The 18,252-nt window shown below is 40.8% G+C and overlaps 1 protein-coding gene across 6 annotated transcripts in view; it reads right to left on the reverse strand.

The window, feature by feature from the left end:
- Nucleotides 1-13,809: 13,809 nt before the first annotated feature.
- The window catches only part of TTC8 (tetratricopeptide repeat domain 8), a 51,684-nt gene continuing 47,241 nt past the window's right edge, over nucleotides 13,810-18,252 (reverse strand). For 4 of the 6 annotated variants that reach the window (XM_027571559.2, XM_027571560.2, XM_027571555.2 and 1 more), the window contains 2 exons: nucleotides 16,807-16,890; nucleotides 13,810-14,428 (listed from right to left, as the gene is read on the reverse strand). In XM_027571559.2, coding sequence (XP_027427360.1) covers nucleotides 14,312-14,428; nucleotides 16,807-16,890 — 201 coding nt within the window. In that variant the 3' untranslated portion in view covers nucleotides 13,810-14,311. The remainder of the gene's footprint in view (nucleotides 14,429-16,806; nucleotides 16,891-18,252) is intronic. The other 2 variants (XM_027571557.1, XM_027571558.2) reach the window with 1 other exon arrangement.

Genomic DNA, 18,252 nt, shown 5'->3' on the forward strand with positions numbered 1-18,252 from the left:
GCGAGGGCGCTCCTCCTGGCTCATAAGCATGCCTTCTCACTGTGTGCTCACATTGGCTGAGAGAGAGAGAGTGTGTGTGTTTTAGTGTCTCTTGCTCTTCCTATAAGGGCACTAATCCCATTATGGGGGTTCCATCCTCATGACCTCATTTAACCTAGTCACCTCCCAAATGCCCCACCTCCAAATACTATCATATTGGGTGGTTAAGACTTCCACATATGAATTTGGGGGGGAGCACAAACATTCAGTCTGTAACAATGGCCTTGCACAAAAAGCGTTCAACATGGGGGCGCCGGGGTGGCTCAGTCGGTTAAGCATCTGCCTTCGGCTCAGGTCATGATCTCAGGGTCCTGGGATCGAGCCCCACATTGGGCTCCCTGCTCAGCAGGGAGTCTGCTTCTCCCTCTCCCTCTGCCGCTCCACCTCATGCTTGCATTCTCTCTCTCTCTCAAATAAATAAAATCTTAAAAAAAAAAAAAAAAGAAAGCATTCAACATGGCTCAGCAGACCTGTTTCCCTGGGCGATGGTGGTTTTGAGGCAGGCCTTTCAACATTGTGAGCAATGTCCTCCTCTGAGACATAAAGGGGAGGGACTAAACACTTTGTGCAAGGTCTTCTGGCTGCAAAATGCTATGACTCCATGGGCAGCTAGTACCTGGCCCCTGGTAGTCACTCCAAAAACATGCGTGAATGAATGATTACATGGATTAGGTGCCCATAAAGAGAAAGAAATACCTGGGCCTCCACGAGCATCCAGAGCCTGTATCAAAATTCACACTTTTGAGATAAGAGAAATAATCCAGGGGCGCCTGGGAGGCTCAGTTGGTTGGGCGTCTGACTGTTGGTTTTGGCTCAGATCGTGATCTCAGGGCCCTGAGATGGAGCCCCGCGTCAGGCTCCACACTCAGTGTGGGGTCTGCTTGTTCCTCTCCCTCCCCTCCTGCTCCTCCCCACATGTGCTCTCTCTCTCTCCCTCTGTCAAATAAATAAATAAATAAAATCTTTTTAAAAATATTTGAAGCAATTATAAATGGAAGCATTAAAAAAAAAAAAGAAGAAGAAATTATCCAGCTGAGAAGCACATTGTTAAGGTATATGAGCAAAGCTGTTTTAGTGGAAGATGTTAAAACTTTTTTCCTTTTAGCAATTCTGTTTACATAAACTTAAAAAGCAACACATTTTCCTGAATATATGATAAAGTTCACTATTTCTTTTTTCTAGGCTTTTCCACAGCACCTAATGCAACCCTGGCTAAGGGATCATCTTAGGTTAGTAGATTTCAGTGTCATCCGCTCTGTACTTCATGTTGATTTCATCCGACTCTTTGAGCCTCATACAAACTCTGACATTTCCCATTTAACTCTGAGCCCAATGCCTAGTTATTTTATATCAACATCCTGTGCTTTAGTTAACACCGCTTGAAGCAAAGCTATGTCATCTTCACATGAGCTTTTCCACACTTTTTGAGGATTTAACCATAGGAAATATGCCTTTACATAGTCTTTGAGTTATACTGAAAAAGAAACAAAATATAATACAGTGCCTGGTACATAATGGGACTTCAGTAAGGGTTTGTTGAATAAATAAATAGCTGCCATCTATATATTCTTCCCAAGAGAGGGGCTCCTGGGCAGCTCAGTCGGTTAAACATCCGACTCTTGATTTCAGCTCAGGTCATGATCTCTGGGTTGTGAGATCCAGCCCGGCATGGGGCTCTGCGGTCAGCAGGAGTCTGCTTAAGATTCTCTCTCTCCCTTTCCTTCTGCCCCTCCCCCCACACACGCACGTGCACGTGCACACTCTCTCTAAATAAATAAATAAACATTCTTCCCAAGACAGACCTTTCCTCACTGCCTGCTAATGTCCCTTCATGTGCCAGCCATGGCCCAGAACTCTGAGCCCACGTGTTCGGCACAGACAAAGGCGTGGGCCACTGTTCACACTGATTCTGCCACACACATAACAGCCCTAATTCCTCCCAGCAGGCTTCTGTTACTCCCGTGTGGACTTCAGTGTAAACATGGCCCCTGGCTGTCTGTGTATTTTTCCTCTGAGTCAGAGCCCTTTATCAAGGACACAAAAAAGAGGGGGAGAATGCGGTTCATTTTTCCAGGCCCTGCGGGGCCTGCAGCCTGTGCTGTTCCAATTTGCAGAAGGGAACTTCAGTCTCTCTTTTATAAGAGCACTTCCCAATCCTGACTCACTGTGCCCCAGAGCAGCGTTCTACCTACACAATCCAGCAACTTTTGTTCCCAAGATGACCCGAACATCCTCTTTCAGAGAGGGCTGGCCCCAGTAAAGGTGATGGGAGAGGACAGATTTCATTCAGAGAATGAGACCATTCAACCCTGTACACATGATCCCCTGCAGTGGGTTGACTAGCGTCTTCAGAATATTCATGTCCACCCAGAACCTCAGAATATGGCTTATGTGGAAATAGGGCCTTTGCAGATGTAATTAGTTAAGATGAGGTCATATTAAAGTGGACTCTAAATCCAATAACTAATGTCCTTATAAGAGGAGAGAGGACACATACAGACACACAGGGAAGGAGGCCACGTGATAGTAAAGGTGAAATCTGGAGTGACGCAACGACAAGCCAAGGAATGCCAAGGATTGCTGGCCACCGAGGAAGAAGCTTTCAGAGGCAGCAGAACCTTGCTGATGGCTTGATTTGGGACTTCTTCCTGCAATGTGGGATTCCCCCAGATAAAAGTATATTAAGATAAAATAACATGGTTCCGGATTTTGTGCCATGACATTGTAGGTCAACAAAGGCTTGGACCATTGTGGGAAGGAGAGTGAGGGAGAAGGAAGGAAAAGATGAAGTAGAGCACTGAGCTAGATGTTACCATGTCAGATTGGAGGGGTTGGAAATACATAGGAAAAGACTGGAAATATTAAATAGAGGCTTAAGTTGAGGATGCCTTTTAATATTAAGAATAACTACGGAGGCGCCTGGGTGGCACAGTCGGTTGAGTGTCCAACTCTTTGTTTTGGCTCAGGTCATGATCTCGGGGTCTTGGGATCAATCCCTGTGGGGGGTGGGGTGAGTCTGCTTGTCTCCCTCTCTCTCTGCCCTTCCCCATGCTCACGTGCATATACACTCTCTAAAATAAAATGAATAAATATTAAAAAAAGAAGAAGAAGAACTACTAAAAAGACACAGAAAGAGCTTGTAAAACTTCCAAATCAGTAGAGAGACACTAAAAGGAATATTCTCTGGGTGCCTGGGTGGCTCAGTCAGTTAAGCGTCTGCCTTGGGCTCAGGTCATGATCCCAGGGGTCTGGGATCGAGCCCCATGTCATGTTCCCTGCTTGGCAGGGAGCCTGCTTCTCCCTCTCCCTCTGCGCCTGCGTGTTCTCTCTCTCTCTCTCTCACAAATGAATGGATAAAATCTTTAAAAAGAAAGAAAGAAAAGGAATATTTTCTGGCTCTCCTCCAGGGCCACCTCAACTCCTCGCTGCCTTTCAGATCTAGCGCCAACAGCATGTGAGAGAACCAGACGAGTGCTCCTGGTCAAGGAATTTGCTACTCACTGCCACTGGCTATGGTAGAGGGGTGGGAGCAGGGATGTGTTGTTTAAAGCGTGTCTGCAGATAAGGAGCAGATATTTCCAAGAGACATCGTGGGCTCTGCTGGCACCATAAAAATATGTTTATTCCATGTGGTAGATTGATGCAGCTAATATGATGCTATAAAGATTGTTTCTGTATTTAAAGCTAATAGAATGGGGCACCTGGGTGGCTCAGTCAGTTAAGCATCTCACTTCTGCTCAGGTCATGACCTCAGGGTCCTGGGATCCTCACTCAGGGAGTGGGGAGTCTGCTTGTCCCTCTGCCCCTCCCCCAACTCATGCACGCACATGCGTCCTCCCTCTCTCTCAAATAAATAAATAAATAAAATATTTTTGTAAAAAAAAAAAAAAAACACCAATATAAGACTTCGATTTCCCAAATGGTATCTACATAGTAACTTCTAGGATCTTCAGATTAACTTGCAGTTAAAAAAAAAAAAAAAGACTATGATCCCCTCCACCATATATACACCTCCACACACACAGATATACCAAGAAAATACCCTGCAGAACCCCAAAGGTGTAATCTGTGTGGCACCGTGTGGGCAGAAATGTATGTGTGAGCAGAGCCAGCCCAGACAGTGTCCCCAAACACTTATTCATCCTCCCACCCCCTTCCAAACACATTGCATTGAGTTTACAGCTTTGAAAATGTAATGAACACTTTTAGTCATGGGAGAGTAGGCCCTGAGATTTTTTTTTAACGGGGTGTACTAGAAACAGATTCAAATCTCAATGAGCAATGGTTCCCCTGAAGGATAAACCAAGTAGAGCCACCATTTTCTGGTCTCCTAGGAACATGGGCTTAGGTCATAACCTTTCTTTGAATCCTGCTGTCGTCGTTGCCCTATCCCTGCCTGTATCCCATTTGAAAATTAAACTGCACTGGGTACAGCTCCAAGCAATACCATGGTGAAAGCCCAGAAAAGCTATTTGAATAGACAGAACCTAAAGTTTTCTGGCTCTTTGCTGTGATAACGTCACCAGCCGCCCTTCCAGTCTGGGGATCTGCAAGAGCAGTGCCCCTGCAAGGTGGCTGCTTTCATGGTGTGAGCTTAGGGATTCCGTGGGGCTCCTCCAGCCCCCAAATGTCTCTCATATCACTCTGCCATGATGCCTGAAGTCCCATGTAAAAATTACAAGTATTTTACTTAGGAGAGAAACGCATCAAGCGGCCAACATTTAAGAGCAATTTTGGCATCATCTTGAGGGAAGAAGACAGAACTGGCAAATATTGGGGAAGGGGTACAAAGGTCTAGAACAGGAGATGCCGCTGGGCAGGGTAGGGCAGAACCCCGAGACCTGAGCAGGAGGAAAGGAGGCTGGGTGAGCCAGAGGGGGAGGGGGAGGGGAGGAAGGCCCTAAACAGGGCAATCTCCACCCACTTAATTCTTCTACCTCAAGCTGAGAAAATAGAAGGATAGTGTAGGTACTGCTGGGGAAGCCACAGGCTAAATTATAGACCTTCGCCCTGGAACAGCTGCTGCTTTGTGTGAAAATGTGAGGGATATGTTATTTTTATATTAAAACAAATACAGATATGCTTGGGGGTTATTTGCAAGATCCACGTGGCTATTTTAAAGAGAACAAACCAGAAGGCTCCAGCCTCAAATGTCATGCTCACTGGGGACCTCTTGGGGTGACTTTCTCAGCTCTGCCATCTCGCCGGCCCCTGTTAGTGACTGTCATCATGCACCTGGAAAAGCTACTGGCTAAAGAGCTTCAAGGACATGAAACTAAGGAGCCTTGTCCTGGGAAATCAAGAACACAGTGCAGTCGTGAGAACTCGTGTTCTTTTCAATGGAAGTTGCTGAGAAATTTTTTTCTGATTGACATCCTATCGGAGGCTATAAAACCAAAATAAGCCCCCTGTAAGCCTGGCAGGTCAGCATGGAGGGAGTGTAATGCATCCTGTTTCTGTCAGAGTCATTTGGGATTTTCTCCCACTTCCTTTCAAATGAATGAACATTGTCCTTGCTTGTTCACTGTAATGGAACTAAGACGTGCTCAGTGGTGTTTGAGGTGACCGTTTCCAATCACAGGACTCCCTAGCCTGGGAAGTTGAATACATTCTGCTTTGCCTTCCAGTTAGTGTCTACATTTTTAGCAGGTTGCATGGTTGGGAAAGTGGAAATGTACTGGTGTAGTGGGGAATAGACATATTTAAGTCCTCCTTCAGTCTCTTACCAGCTGTGTGGCTGTGGGGGGACCATTTCATGTCTCTGAATTTTCTGTGTCTCATCTGTAAGATGGGGATCTGAATTGCTGGACGGCCAGCCCCACAGGGCTGCTGAGAGTGTCAGAGAAGATCATAAAGGCACTTTGTGACCTATAGAACTCATGGAAATATTAGGACATGGTCTGATGGGAGACCTCTCATCGTGTGTGAACCATTTGTACCCTTATGGCTTGAGAGAGCAGGGGGAGGGGCAGAGGGAAAGGGAGAGAGAGAACCTCAAGCAGACTCCCCACTGAGCATGGAGCCTGACTTGGGCCTCAATCCCAGGACCTTGAGATCATGACCTGAGCCAAAATCAAAAGTCAGCCACTCAACTGACTGAGCCCTCCAGGCGCCCCTCTCCCCAGCTCTGCATTTTACTATCTAGGTGGCCTTGGGCATAATATGTAACCCCTCTGAGGTTATCACTGGGAAAATGGGAATCATGACAGTTAATTTGTAGAGTTGTAAAGATTACAAACAGTGGGCACCTAATCCGTAGTAATTACCTCTCGTTATGATGTTCCTTCTCCCCACCTCTGATCACAAGTATTTCATGAGGGTCTCGAAGGGTAGTCTGGATCCTTCAGCTTGCAGTCCTCTCTCTACAGGAAGCTGGGACACCTCCCACTGGAGCTCTACTGGACACCTCTCATCTGAGTTGTAGTAATAGGTAGATTCTTTAATAGATATAGGGCTATTTAGATTATCTATTTCTTCTTGAGGGAACTTGAATAGTTTGTGTCTTTTGAGGAATTTAAAAGTAAAGTTGCTCTTAGAAACCACCTAGCAGGGCCCCTTGGTGGCTTAGTCAATTAAGCGTCTAACTCTTGACTTCGGTTGAGTTCATGATCTCAGGGTCGTGAGATCGAGCCTGGCGTCCAATCCCATGTCGGGGGTCTGCACTCAGTGGGGAGTCTGCTTGAGATTCTCCCTCTCCCTCTAGCCCTCTCTCCCCATACTCTCTCCCCCGCAAAATAAATAAAATAATTAAAAAAAAAACCACCTAGCAAATTGGTTCTCAAACTTTAGAATACATCAGAGTAACTACAGCCTCCCCCTAGACACTAATTCTAATGTTGTAACAAATATCATAATGGAAAAAAACTGTAGCCTGGGGGAAGTATTACTGTTTTTATTTCCCCCAAATTCCTGTTTCATGAAATACAAAGATATCACATAACTAGTAGCCCTGAATTTATAAAAAGACAGGAATCTTGCTAAGAAAACTATTGTTGCAAACCATGATTAATGAAGCACCATCTGTGATATTCAGTGTTCTTTCCATGAGTTGGAGCTGTCTAGGCCATTTTTATGCTTTTGAGTGCAAACGGGAGGACAAAAGGGTGAAACCACACAGAAGTGTGGCATAAAATATCTGATTGGTTGCATGTACTATGCAGCTGAGAAGTTTTTATTTATTATCTAGTATAAGTGTATCCATTTTCACACTCTTTCCAGAAAACTTAATTTAAAATTTATATCCAACTTTATATTCTCCAGCTGATCCTAAACATTGCCTCCAGATCAGTTCTTACAAAACACCTGCCTCCTCTTCAACCTGAACTCAGGTAAAGCTTGAGCTCCTTAACTATGGATTCAAAACCTTCTGCGTTCCAGTTCTCCCTGTGCCTCCAAATTTTGCTCTCATGCCTAGCCTGCTGCTGTGGCTACTGCCCAACTCTCATCCAGACAAATTCATATTTTAGAGGTCCCCAAATATGTTCTCTCATTAGCATTGCCTGGAAGGGCCCTCCCTAGCCGCTCTCTCCTCGGGCTGCTCAGAAACCTTCTTCACCTGACTATTAATTAATATAGGACCCTGGGATCATGACCTGAGCCAAAGGCAGAAGCTTAACGACTGAGCCCCCCAGGCATCCCTGGTGTATCCTTTCTTATACTTGTAACCTATTCATGTCTTTACATTTAATGTGTGTTGTAGGTAGTGTGTATCTGGGTCTTTCTTTTTTGTCCAATCTGAAAATCTCTGCCTTTTAACTGAGGATAACTGCATTTAATTTAGACCAGTCTATGGACTGAATTGTGCCCGCCCAAATTCATCCATGAAGCCCTAACCCCTGATAGGACTACATTCAGAGATCGGGCTTTAAAAAGGTAATTAAGGTTAAATGAGCTCATAAGGTTGAGACCTTCATTCAATACAGCAGGTGCCCTTATAAAAAGAGAAAGACACAGCTGAACTCGCTTTCTCTCTGTCACGCCAGGACACAGCAAGAAGGCAGCCATCTACAAGCCAGGAAGCGAGCTCTCACCAGGAACGGAATTGGCTTACACCTTGATTGTGGACTTCCCAGGCTCCAGAACTGTAAGAAAATAAATTTCTCTTGTTTAAGCCACCCCGTCTGTGGTGGGCTTATTATGGCCACCCACGCTAAGACAGGCCATTTACATTTAATACAACTTTTTTTTTTAGATTTTATTTATTTGAGAGAGAGACAGGTAGTGACAGAGATAGCAAGAGAGAGCACAAGCGAGGAGGAGAGGGAGAGGCAGGCTCCCACTGAGCAGGGAGCCTGACATGCCTGGGACCACGACCCGAGCCGAAGGCAGACGCTCAACAAACTAAGCCACCCAGGCCCCCCAATTATTGATGTGGTTAAGTTTAAATCTACCATACTGTTTGTTTTCAGTTTGCCCTGTCTCTTCTTTGTTCCCCTTTCCCTCTTTATCGTCTTCCTTTGTTACCTGCATGGTACAGGCACATTGCTGTGGGGATTCAGAGGTAAGGGATGTTTATTCCACTTGATCAGGGTGCACTTCTGAGGGAGCCGGATCTGAAGGCATCCTAAGCTTTGGACATGCAGAGGTTGAGGTTAGGAGCATTCAAGGCTGAGAGAAAACCTTACCCCCAAACCTCAAATGCACTGAATATGCTGAAAACTATTAATTGTGTTTGGTTGGAGCACAGGTGGCATATAGGGAGGGTGTGAAAATTGCGGAACTCCAAGTAGGTTTGAACCTGATGCTGGGAGGATGCAAAGAGCTGAGAGAGTTCAATTTATAACAAAATCCATTTGCCTTTAAGTGCTATATATAGTTCTTGAAATTTTTGGAAATTAATAACTCAGCCAACACATAACTTTGAAAGTCTTTTCTTGGGGAAGAAAAAGTGCTTCTCTAACTTTTCCTGTACTTACTCTGCCAGTGCCATCTAAAATTCTTACTTGCGCCTGGGTTTTACCTACACCTGTTTTCCACAGAAAAGAAAAAGTCAAAATACAATACAGTAGGTAGCTCTAAGATATAAAACTAGTGAGAATAACTAAGCACTTGCTATAGGAAAAATTTCCACGTGTCTGATCTGGTAGGATAGCCTTTTAAAAGGCAAAAAGTCATCATTTCATAATACAAAACCTTAAAACTTCCATTAAATTTTTTTAAAAATTTAATTGAGATGTAACTGACATAGAACATTAGTTTCAAACATAAAACGTGATGATTTGATATATGTATGTTACAAAATGATCACCACAATAAGGAGTTAACATTTATCACCTCACATAGTAACATTTTTTTTCAGTGATGAAGACTTTTAAGATCTATTCTTTTAGTAACTTTCAAATATACAACACAGCATTATTAACTATAGTAACCATGTTGTACATTGCATCCCTAGGACTTATTTTATAATTGGAAGTTTGTACCTTTTGATCACCTTCCCCCATTTTGCCCACCTTCCATCTCCATCTCTGGTAACCCCCAACCTGTTCTTTGTAGCTATGAGTTCAGGGGTTTTTTGGGGAGGGCAGGGGTTAGATTCTCCATGTAAATGATGTATAATATTTGTCTTTCTCTGACTTAGTTCACCTAGCATAATTCACTCAAGGTTCATCCATGTTGTTGCAAATGGCAGGATTTCCTTCTTTTTTTTTTTAATAGCTGAATAATGTTCCATTGTATATAGACACCACATTTTCTTTATCCATTCATCCATCAGTGGACACTTAGTTTCCTTCCATGTCCTGGCGATTATAAAATGCTGCAGTGAACATGGGGGTACAGATAACTTTTCAAGTTAGTATTTTTGCTTCCCTCAGATAAATACCCAGAAGTGGAATGACTGGATCATAGGGTAGTTCTATTTTTAATTTTTTGAGGAACCTCCATACTATTTTCCATACTGATTGTACCAATTTACATTCCCACCAACAGTGCATGAGGGTTCCCTTTTCTCCACAACCTCATGAACGCTTATTATTTCTCGTCATATAATAATATCCATTCTAACGTGTATGGGATGATATCTCACTGTGGTTTTGATTTGCATTGCCCTGATGATTAGTGACGTTGAGTACAATCGTGTTACCTATTGGCCACCTGTATGTCTTCCATGCAAAAATGTCTCTTCAGATTCTCTGCCCATTTTTTAATCAGATTTTTTTGCTATTGTGTTGTATGAGTTCTTTATACATTTTGAAAATTAACCCCTTATTATATATATGACTTGCAAATGTTTTCTCCCGTTCAGTAGGTTGCTTTTTCATTTTGTTGATGGTTTTCTTTGCTGTGCGCTGTGCGGAAGCTTTTTAGTTTCACATAGTCCCACTGGTTTATTTTTTGCTTTTGTTGCCTGTGCTTTTGGTGTCCGATCCAAAAAATGGCCAAAACCAATGTCAAGTTGCCTACCGCCTCTGTTTTTCTTCTAGAAGTTTTATGGTTTCAGGTATTATAGTCAAGTATTCTGTTTTGACTTGATTTTTGTGCATGGGGTATGAAAGTGTTCCAGTTCCATTCACATACGCGGCTGTCTAGTTTTCCCAGCACCATTTGTTAAAGACATTGTCCTTTTCTCATCACATATTGTTGACTGCTTCGTCCTAAATTGATTATTTCTGGGCTCCTTATTCCTTTCTATTCATCTGTGTACCAGTTTTTATGCCAAAACATTGTTTTCATTACAGTTTTGTGATATAGTTTGAAGTCAAGGATGCATTATACCTACAGTTTTGTTGTTCTTTCTCAAGATTGATTTAACTTTTTGGGCTCTTTTTGGTTCCAAATATTAGGGTTGTTTTTTTCTATTTCTGTGAAAAAAAGTGTCATTGGAAATTTGATAGGGATTGCATTGAATTTGTAGATTGTTTTGGATAGTCTGGGTATTTTAACAGTATTCCAATTCATGAGCACAAAATATCTTTCCACTTATTTACATCTTCGATGTCTTTCATGAATGTCTTGTAGTTTTCTTATAGTTTCAGCATACCGGTCTTTTAAAATTGATTATGATGATGGTTGCCCAAGTGTAAGTGTATTAAAAACCATCAAATGGTACTTTAAAAGAGAATTGTATGGTATATAAATAATATCAAAAAAAGCTGTTATGTCAAAACAAAACAAAAAAATCCTCTGGATTTGCTAATTGGGAGTTATTAATGACCTCAGTGGGAGGAATTCCAGTAGTGATTGGAGTTGAAGCCAGACTGAAGAGGGTCAAGGAATAAATGAAGTAAGCAACAAACATTACCTGCCTTTTCAAAATGTTGTGACAAAGGAGATAGGGTAGTGCTTGAAAGGGAGAAGGTTTAAAGGGACTGATTTAAAAAAAAGAGAGAGAAACAATCCTGTAAAGAAAGAGACTGAAGCTATTAGATCAGAGCAGCATGTGAGGTGTGAGGCAGGGGCAGTTGTAAAGTGTTGGAGCCCACAGAAACTTGAGTTTCAAACACCAGAAAAGGGTCCACTTTATTTAAATACGAAAAAAATCTTTCTTCCTCAAATCTATCTAGGTTTGACCCTTTCTTCCCTAAGATAACGTGGTTGCTTTCTCTAAGACTTTCCGTCCTTTACACTTCACTAACAAATTACTCCTTATAGGTCAGGATTCAGGGAAGGAGAAGGATCACGGTGCAGGAAATAGTATAGTCCCCAAGGATTATAATTTAACCTTTATTAATCCTTATTCTTTCATCTCAAGAATTTGGCTTTAATATCAAGGACATAAAATCACAGCATCTCTCAAAAATGTTAAGTGTTTAGTCAGCCAAAAATAGGACTAATGCCATCTATGTGGAAGGATGTAAAACTGCAGTTGTTTTCAAATTGCTAAATCAAGTTTATTCCCCCAATATCTGAGCCTAGATAACCATTTTGGGAGTCTGGAGCATATCCGCGGACCATTCCCATTTATTCCCTAGAACTTAAAGCTGTCTAGGAACGGCTTTTTAACTAAACTCCATTTCTGGGTTCATTATTTTCCAGTGTTGGGTCCGACCACCGTATTTCGAAAATCTTTGTGGTTTTTCGGAATGCTTAAACTCAACCCCAGTTGTTGAAAGCTCTTGATAGAAATCCCTCATGTTAAGAGTTAGTGGTGGAAACCACATTAAAAGTGTAGGGGTGTGCTATCTTTATGAATTTTCTTGTCTCTAGGCCATAAATTATGTTGGGTGCTCTGATGCTGGGACATGCCATTCAGAAATGTAACAGAGCAATGAGTACCATTGGGGACTGGTTCAGATGTGACCTATTGGGAAGGAAGAACTTCCAGCCCCAACAATTACTGTGCTAGCAGTGGTCTTGCCAGATCTTATTTTCATCAGTGGGAAGCTCAATGATGTTAATTTTGGTCGAACAATTTGTATATGGATTGAACACCTTTTTAGCCAGGGTAGCAGACCATCGTTAACCTTCCTTCTGTGGAAGCGTTGGCACTAAAGCCAGCGATGCAGTCCAGACATAATTTTGTTACAAAGATGTATGTAGCTTCAGCTGCACAGTGTTCTTTTCTGCCATCTTTCCGCCTGGAGCCATCTGACTCATTCTTTGTATTGGTGTTCATATCGAATTAACATAAACTCAAGACAAAAATATCTCCAGATTACTTTAGGAATACTGACTCATTTTTTGCTGTGTTAATATTCCCTTATTATCCAATTTTACAAATGCGTAGAACATTCATTTTAAATGCGAATAGCTTTACTGACAGGAGAAACCCTGAGGTGATTTCCCTTGAGGGGTAAGCACATCCTCGGGGGCCCACACTGCCTGCATTTGAATCCCAGCTCTGCCACTTACTCGCTTTATAACCCTGAGCAAGTTACTTGACTTCTCTGTGCCTCATTTTTCTCCTAAGTAAAATGGGAATAACAGCACCTTATAGGACTGGAACGGGAATCAAAGGATTAATCCCCATCAAGCGCTTAGAACAGTGCTGGACACATACAACATCCTCCAGAGATGCAAGCTTTGGCTCTTATTTTAGATTAACTAAGAAAATGATTCACATTACAAAATTTCAACCTAAATATTGAATACAGTATTAGGACATTGGATCGCGCTTGAGGAAATTCTCATGAGCTCAAAAGTTAGCACTCTCATATGCTAGAGAAGCAGAAAAAGGTAAAGCACAAGAACAAGGTCTTGGGTTCTAGTTGCCACTGTACCACCACCCAGCAGTGGGACCCCAGGCCTTGCTTTGGTCATCTGTGCCACAAAGACCTTCATCTACACATCCTCTGAAGTCCCTGCCAGCCTCTAATGTGCTCTAATTCCTCAAATTCCCATCTTTTTGTTCTGTCAGCTAAGTAGTACTACTTACATAAATCTAAACAGAAACAAGTATCTGTAAAATAGTTTTCACGACATTAAAACCTGGAAAAAATAACCTGGAGGGGTCCCAAAGTCCAAACTCCGATTTTGAGTGGCTCTGTCCGCACATTTCCTAGTGTGAACACATTGATGAGAATTCCACTAAATATGGGAGAGACGAGTTCAAGAGCCTTTCCAGGATTTTGCAATGGACAGTCCTGGGATCTGGCCTAACCTCAGGGGTGACCGCAGGTGAGTCTCTGGGCCTGTGACTCCATTTCTAATCCTGATATTCTCACATTGACAATGTGATATTCCATAAATAGCTTCTCAGGAAAATACAAAATTGGTGCTACATCAAGTAAAATTATGATTTGATTTCTAAGGTCACGGGACTTCTGAAAAACTTGTTTTATCTGAGATGCCTAAAATTAAAACTTATGAAAAAATGACAGAATGATGGTGTATTATACACTGATTCATTTTAAAGCATAATATATAAGAAAATGTACAGTGTCTTAAAAAGCATTTGATAAATAGTTTTAAATACAATTTTTAAGCTCTAATTGGGATGAATACACACACTTCTAGCCATAAAAGTGCAATTTTAATGGCAGATTTCAGACCTCTGAAGCTACATGTTAGCTAATGGCCAAATTAACGACATTAAAAATATGCATTTATAAACATTTGAGGAAATTCATGAAAATGTTTTGTAAACATTTTTATAAACATCTACCATAAGATATGGGAGAAGTTTTCACGATCTACTTACAAATATTAAATCCTATCTTTTATAATATTATACAAGTTATTATCAAGTATGCATTATAAATTCTTGCATAAACTCCCTTAAGTCCTCTTCACTAATATCAAGCACAGGTTTGTATATCCTATATATATATAAACACTACTTTTTCCCTTGTGTAATGCGCCCTCATAAGGATATACTTGGTCTGTGGGACAATCAGAGCATAGCAAAATGCTGCTTTAGCTGTTTAATTAAATGTTGGGTATCCACATGATCTGGAAATGCTGCTTCCGACTTCTGAGCAGCAACATAGCTTCTCTGTAGATCTCCAATCTGTAAGAAATACCAGAATAAGACCACAGAGTGAGACCAGGAAAAAAAGAGTCACAAAGTAAAAAAAAAGATGTAATCTCTGTACACTGTAGAAAATCAAAGGTTTTTAAGGGTAAAACGTTTGATTATGCCACTTTGATTTTAGAATTCTTTCACCTAGGTTACAATTCAATCTTGAAAAATAGGAGAAAAATAACCAATTATACAAATAATTTCTGCTCCATCACATCTGTCTAGTTATGAATTCATAAACCTTGTTTTCTTTTCCTGTCACAGGTAGTATTATAAACATAACATTTGCAAACTACAACAGCCAGCTCTGTATAGTTTCCAAAAGCCTTAGGACAACTATTTGTAATGCACCATAAAGATTTTTTGGTTAGGGCATTATCTTTTAGACAGAAAATTCAAGCAAAAATGATTGTATATAAGATACAATAACATGCAGGGCACCTGGGTGGCTCAGTTGGTTAAGCGTCTGCTTTCAGCTCGGGTCATGATCCCAGGGTTCTGGGATCGAGTCCCGTATCAGGCTCCCTGCTCAGCAGGGGGTCTGCTTCTCCTCCTCTCTCTGCTGCTCCCCCCTCCCACTCGTGCTCTCTCTCACTCTAATAAATAAAATCTTTAAAGAAAAAAAGATACAATAACATGCTCAGGGAGGTTTTAAAGGCAGCTAGCAGAGTAATGTGTGGGAAGATATCTGGCTTTAGAAGTTTATTAAGAGTATCTCTGATTTTCAATAAAGCTGGTATTAAAGTCCAGTCCCAAAGAAAAGTACACAGTATCTGGATCCATCTGAATAGATCTGGATTCATGCATACATTTATAAAAACCAAGAGCTTTTTAGTGTGTGCATGGACACAAAAAACCTAGATAATTCAATTCTGGCAGGTTTTTTTTTTGAAACATGTAATACATATTAAAAACATAAGTTTCCTTTTTTAAAACTCACAGCATTTCTTTTTAAGATACCATTTTCTTTTATGGAAAATATAACCTTTTGCTTAAAAAAATATCTCCTTTGAGTTATATATTATTAAAGTGTGATAAAGTGAAAGTGGTTTAAGTAAATGGCAGCACAGAGCAGTGGAAAACACATGGGCATCGTTGGGTGCTGGGTATAAATTCTGACCCTGCCACGGCCATGTGACCCTAGGGGAGTCTTTTAAGCTCGACCAGCCTTGGGTTCCATTAGAATGTAAGCTGCATGAGGTAGAGGTTTTGTTTTATTCACTGCTAACATCCTCTGTGCCATCAACAGTGCCGGGTACACAGAAGAGGCCCCATAAATGAAACATCAGTTGTACGAAGAAAGGAGTCAGAAAGGTGAGGGAAACCTACGTGACAGGTTGTTAGGAGAATCAAAGAGGGTGTGTAGAGCCCCAGGGACAGTGGCTGGCACTTGACAAGCCCTCAACAATGACAGCTTAGTTCCAAAGCAGAAATTAAAGTGAGGATGGCTTTGTGTTTGTGCTTTGAAAAATGACATTTTCATAATGTCTTCTGGTCTAGAAAGAGTCTTTACATCAGCAAACACTTTTAGCCATTTCCTTACCCTTCAAACTCACTTTCCATGTTAAAGGAAGATTTCTCAGTAAAAGTAAGTTATTAGATACCTTTTATTTGTTTTTCTTTTCTTTTTTTTTTTTAAAGATTTTATTTATTTGAGAGAGAGAGAATGAGAGATAGAGAGCACGAGAGGGAAGAGGGTCAGAGGGAGAAGCAGACTCCCCGCTGAGCAGGGAGCCCGATGTGGGACTCGATCCCGGGACTCCAGGATCATGACCTGAGCCGAAGGCAGTCGCCCAACCAACTGAGCCACCCAGGCGCCCTTTTATTTGTTTTTCTTATTGAAAATGGCATGATTCCTTTTAGCTCTTGGATGTTAACTGACTCGTAACACAGTATTAACAGTTCTATTTTTCCCACATTGTTCACAGCTAAAATAGCTTTCTCTCATATCCCTAATTTTATAGCAATTATGCCAGACAGAGCCTTAATGGCAGCATGGTCCTCAATAAAATACAAGACTTCTTTGCTGTAAAAGCCAATTACTAAATCCTTCCTCAACCAGGAGTTACTTAATGAGTACTTTTTTCATGACTAAATGTCCTATTTTAAAAATAAAATAATTCTGCAATTGATAATAATCTGTAATGCAATCTGTAATATTTAGTCCATATTCAGTGATAAATTTCTTTAAGGTTTCTTAAACTGTCCCCTGAAGTGAAGGACAGATGGATACAATATTTAAAAAACCACTTCTTTCAAAACATTATTAGAATTTCCTTATTTATCTTTCCTTATTTAGCTGTACTTTTTTTAAAACCAGGAAAGAAAAAGAAACAGATCGCATGATGAATTGATAAAGAGAATACCTTATCAGAGACCGTTGCAAAATTAAAATGTGGCTCATACATATGGGGTGCTAAAGATGATGCGGTTTGTAGCAGTGCTCTTGCCTGTATTTAAAAAAAAGGGGGGGGGGAGAAAACCAAAGGTATATGAGCATCTATCAGCATGATATTTGTGTTTTTTTTTTTTTTTTTGGTAAAAGAATCCTTTACCCAAGATATAGGACCTTAATAAACATGATCCTGTGATAAATACAGATGACATTCTGTATTTGTGAAATATGACTTACTGAAATACAATTAATATTTACATCTTCCCAAAATTAATGATAAAACTGCTTCAGAATATAAAGAAACTTAAGAGTAGATTTAAAGTCGAGAACCACGGTTCTTGTAAAGTTTGTATTGCAATATGACAAATCAAAATATTATCCTCTCAATGCTAAAAAAAAAAAAGGCTTATTAACCTAGTTTTTATTGCTGTTGATTGGTTTCTTAGGCTTCGAATTACCTGTTCTCTAATGCTACAACAAAAACAATAAAAGAAAATAGTAAATTTCCAAGCTCCAAGTTCTGTGCAAGAACACCGTGATGAGCATTTATTACAATGCTGACCTCAAAATAACAAGTGAATGCAACTGAAAAGGACAAGCCTTCTGTTCTCTCAAGTACTCAAAAAACAAAATTGGCATTCCCTATAGGCTCAAAGGATCCTTAGGACCACAGACTCACCATTCCAAGCTGCTGACCATCCCTCCAATTTGTAACTAAATCCAAAACCTCCACCCATGACCTGTGGACAAATGTGTGTATTTTTTTTTTTTATGGAAAATAACCAATGGGATGGTAGATACTGATTTCTGTTTTATGATTAGCTATTTTTCTTTTAATCGAGGTATAATTTTTAGTAATAAAACAGAGGTTAGTAGCATGAAAACTTTCACCAGAACCTTTCAAATCAGTTTAGTAGAGAAACTGTAACAAGTAGGAAACAAAAACACCAACATGGGAACAGAGAAGATCACAAAGCACTTGTTTCATATGGACACAGGTAAAGTTCCATCACAGAACAAGTTCCCATTTTAGAGTAGTTACTCAACAACACAGGTTTGAACAGCATGGGTCCACTTAGGTGTGGATTTTTTCAATAAATACGGTACTATAAATGTATTTTCTCTTTATGATTTTCTTAATCACATCTTATTTTCTTTAGCTTATTTTACTGTAGAATACAGTACACGGTACGTATGACATAAAGTGTGTTAATTGTGTACATTCTTGGTAAGGCTTCTAGTCAACAGTGGGTTCTTAGTAGTTAAGTTTGGGGGGTTCAAAAGTAATACTTGAATTTTCAACCACACGGGGGGTCAGCACCCCTAATCCTGTGTTGGTCAAGAGTCCTCTGTAGTTAGTTTTTGTTGACAAAATACAAACCCAGCTCTTTTGGGGGAATTTATGAAATAAAGGCAA

The sequence above is a fragment of the Zalophus californianus genome, chromosome 6, assembly GCF_009762305.2.
Source record: "Zalophus californianus isolate mZalCal1 chromosome 6, mZalCal1.pri.v2, whole genome shotgun sequence".
Classification (NCBI taxonomy): Eukaryota; Metazoa; Chordata; class Mammalia; order Carnivora; family Otariidae; genus Zalophus; species Zalophus californianus.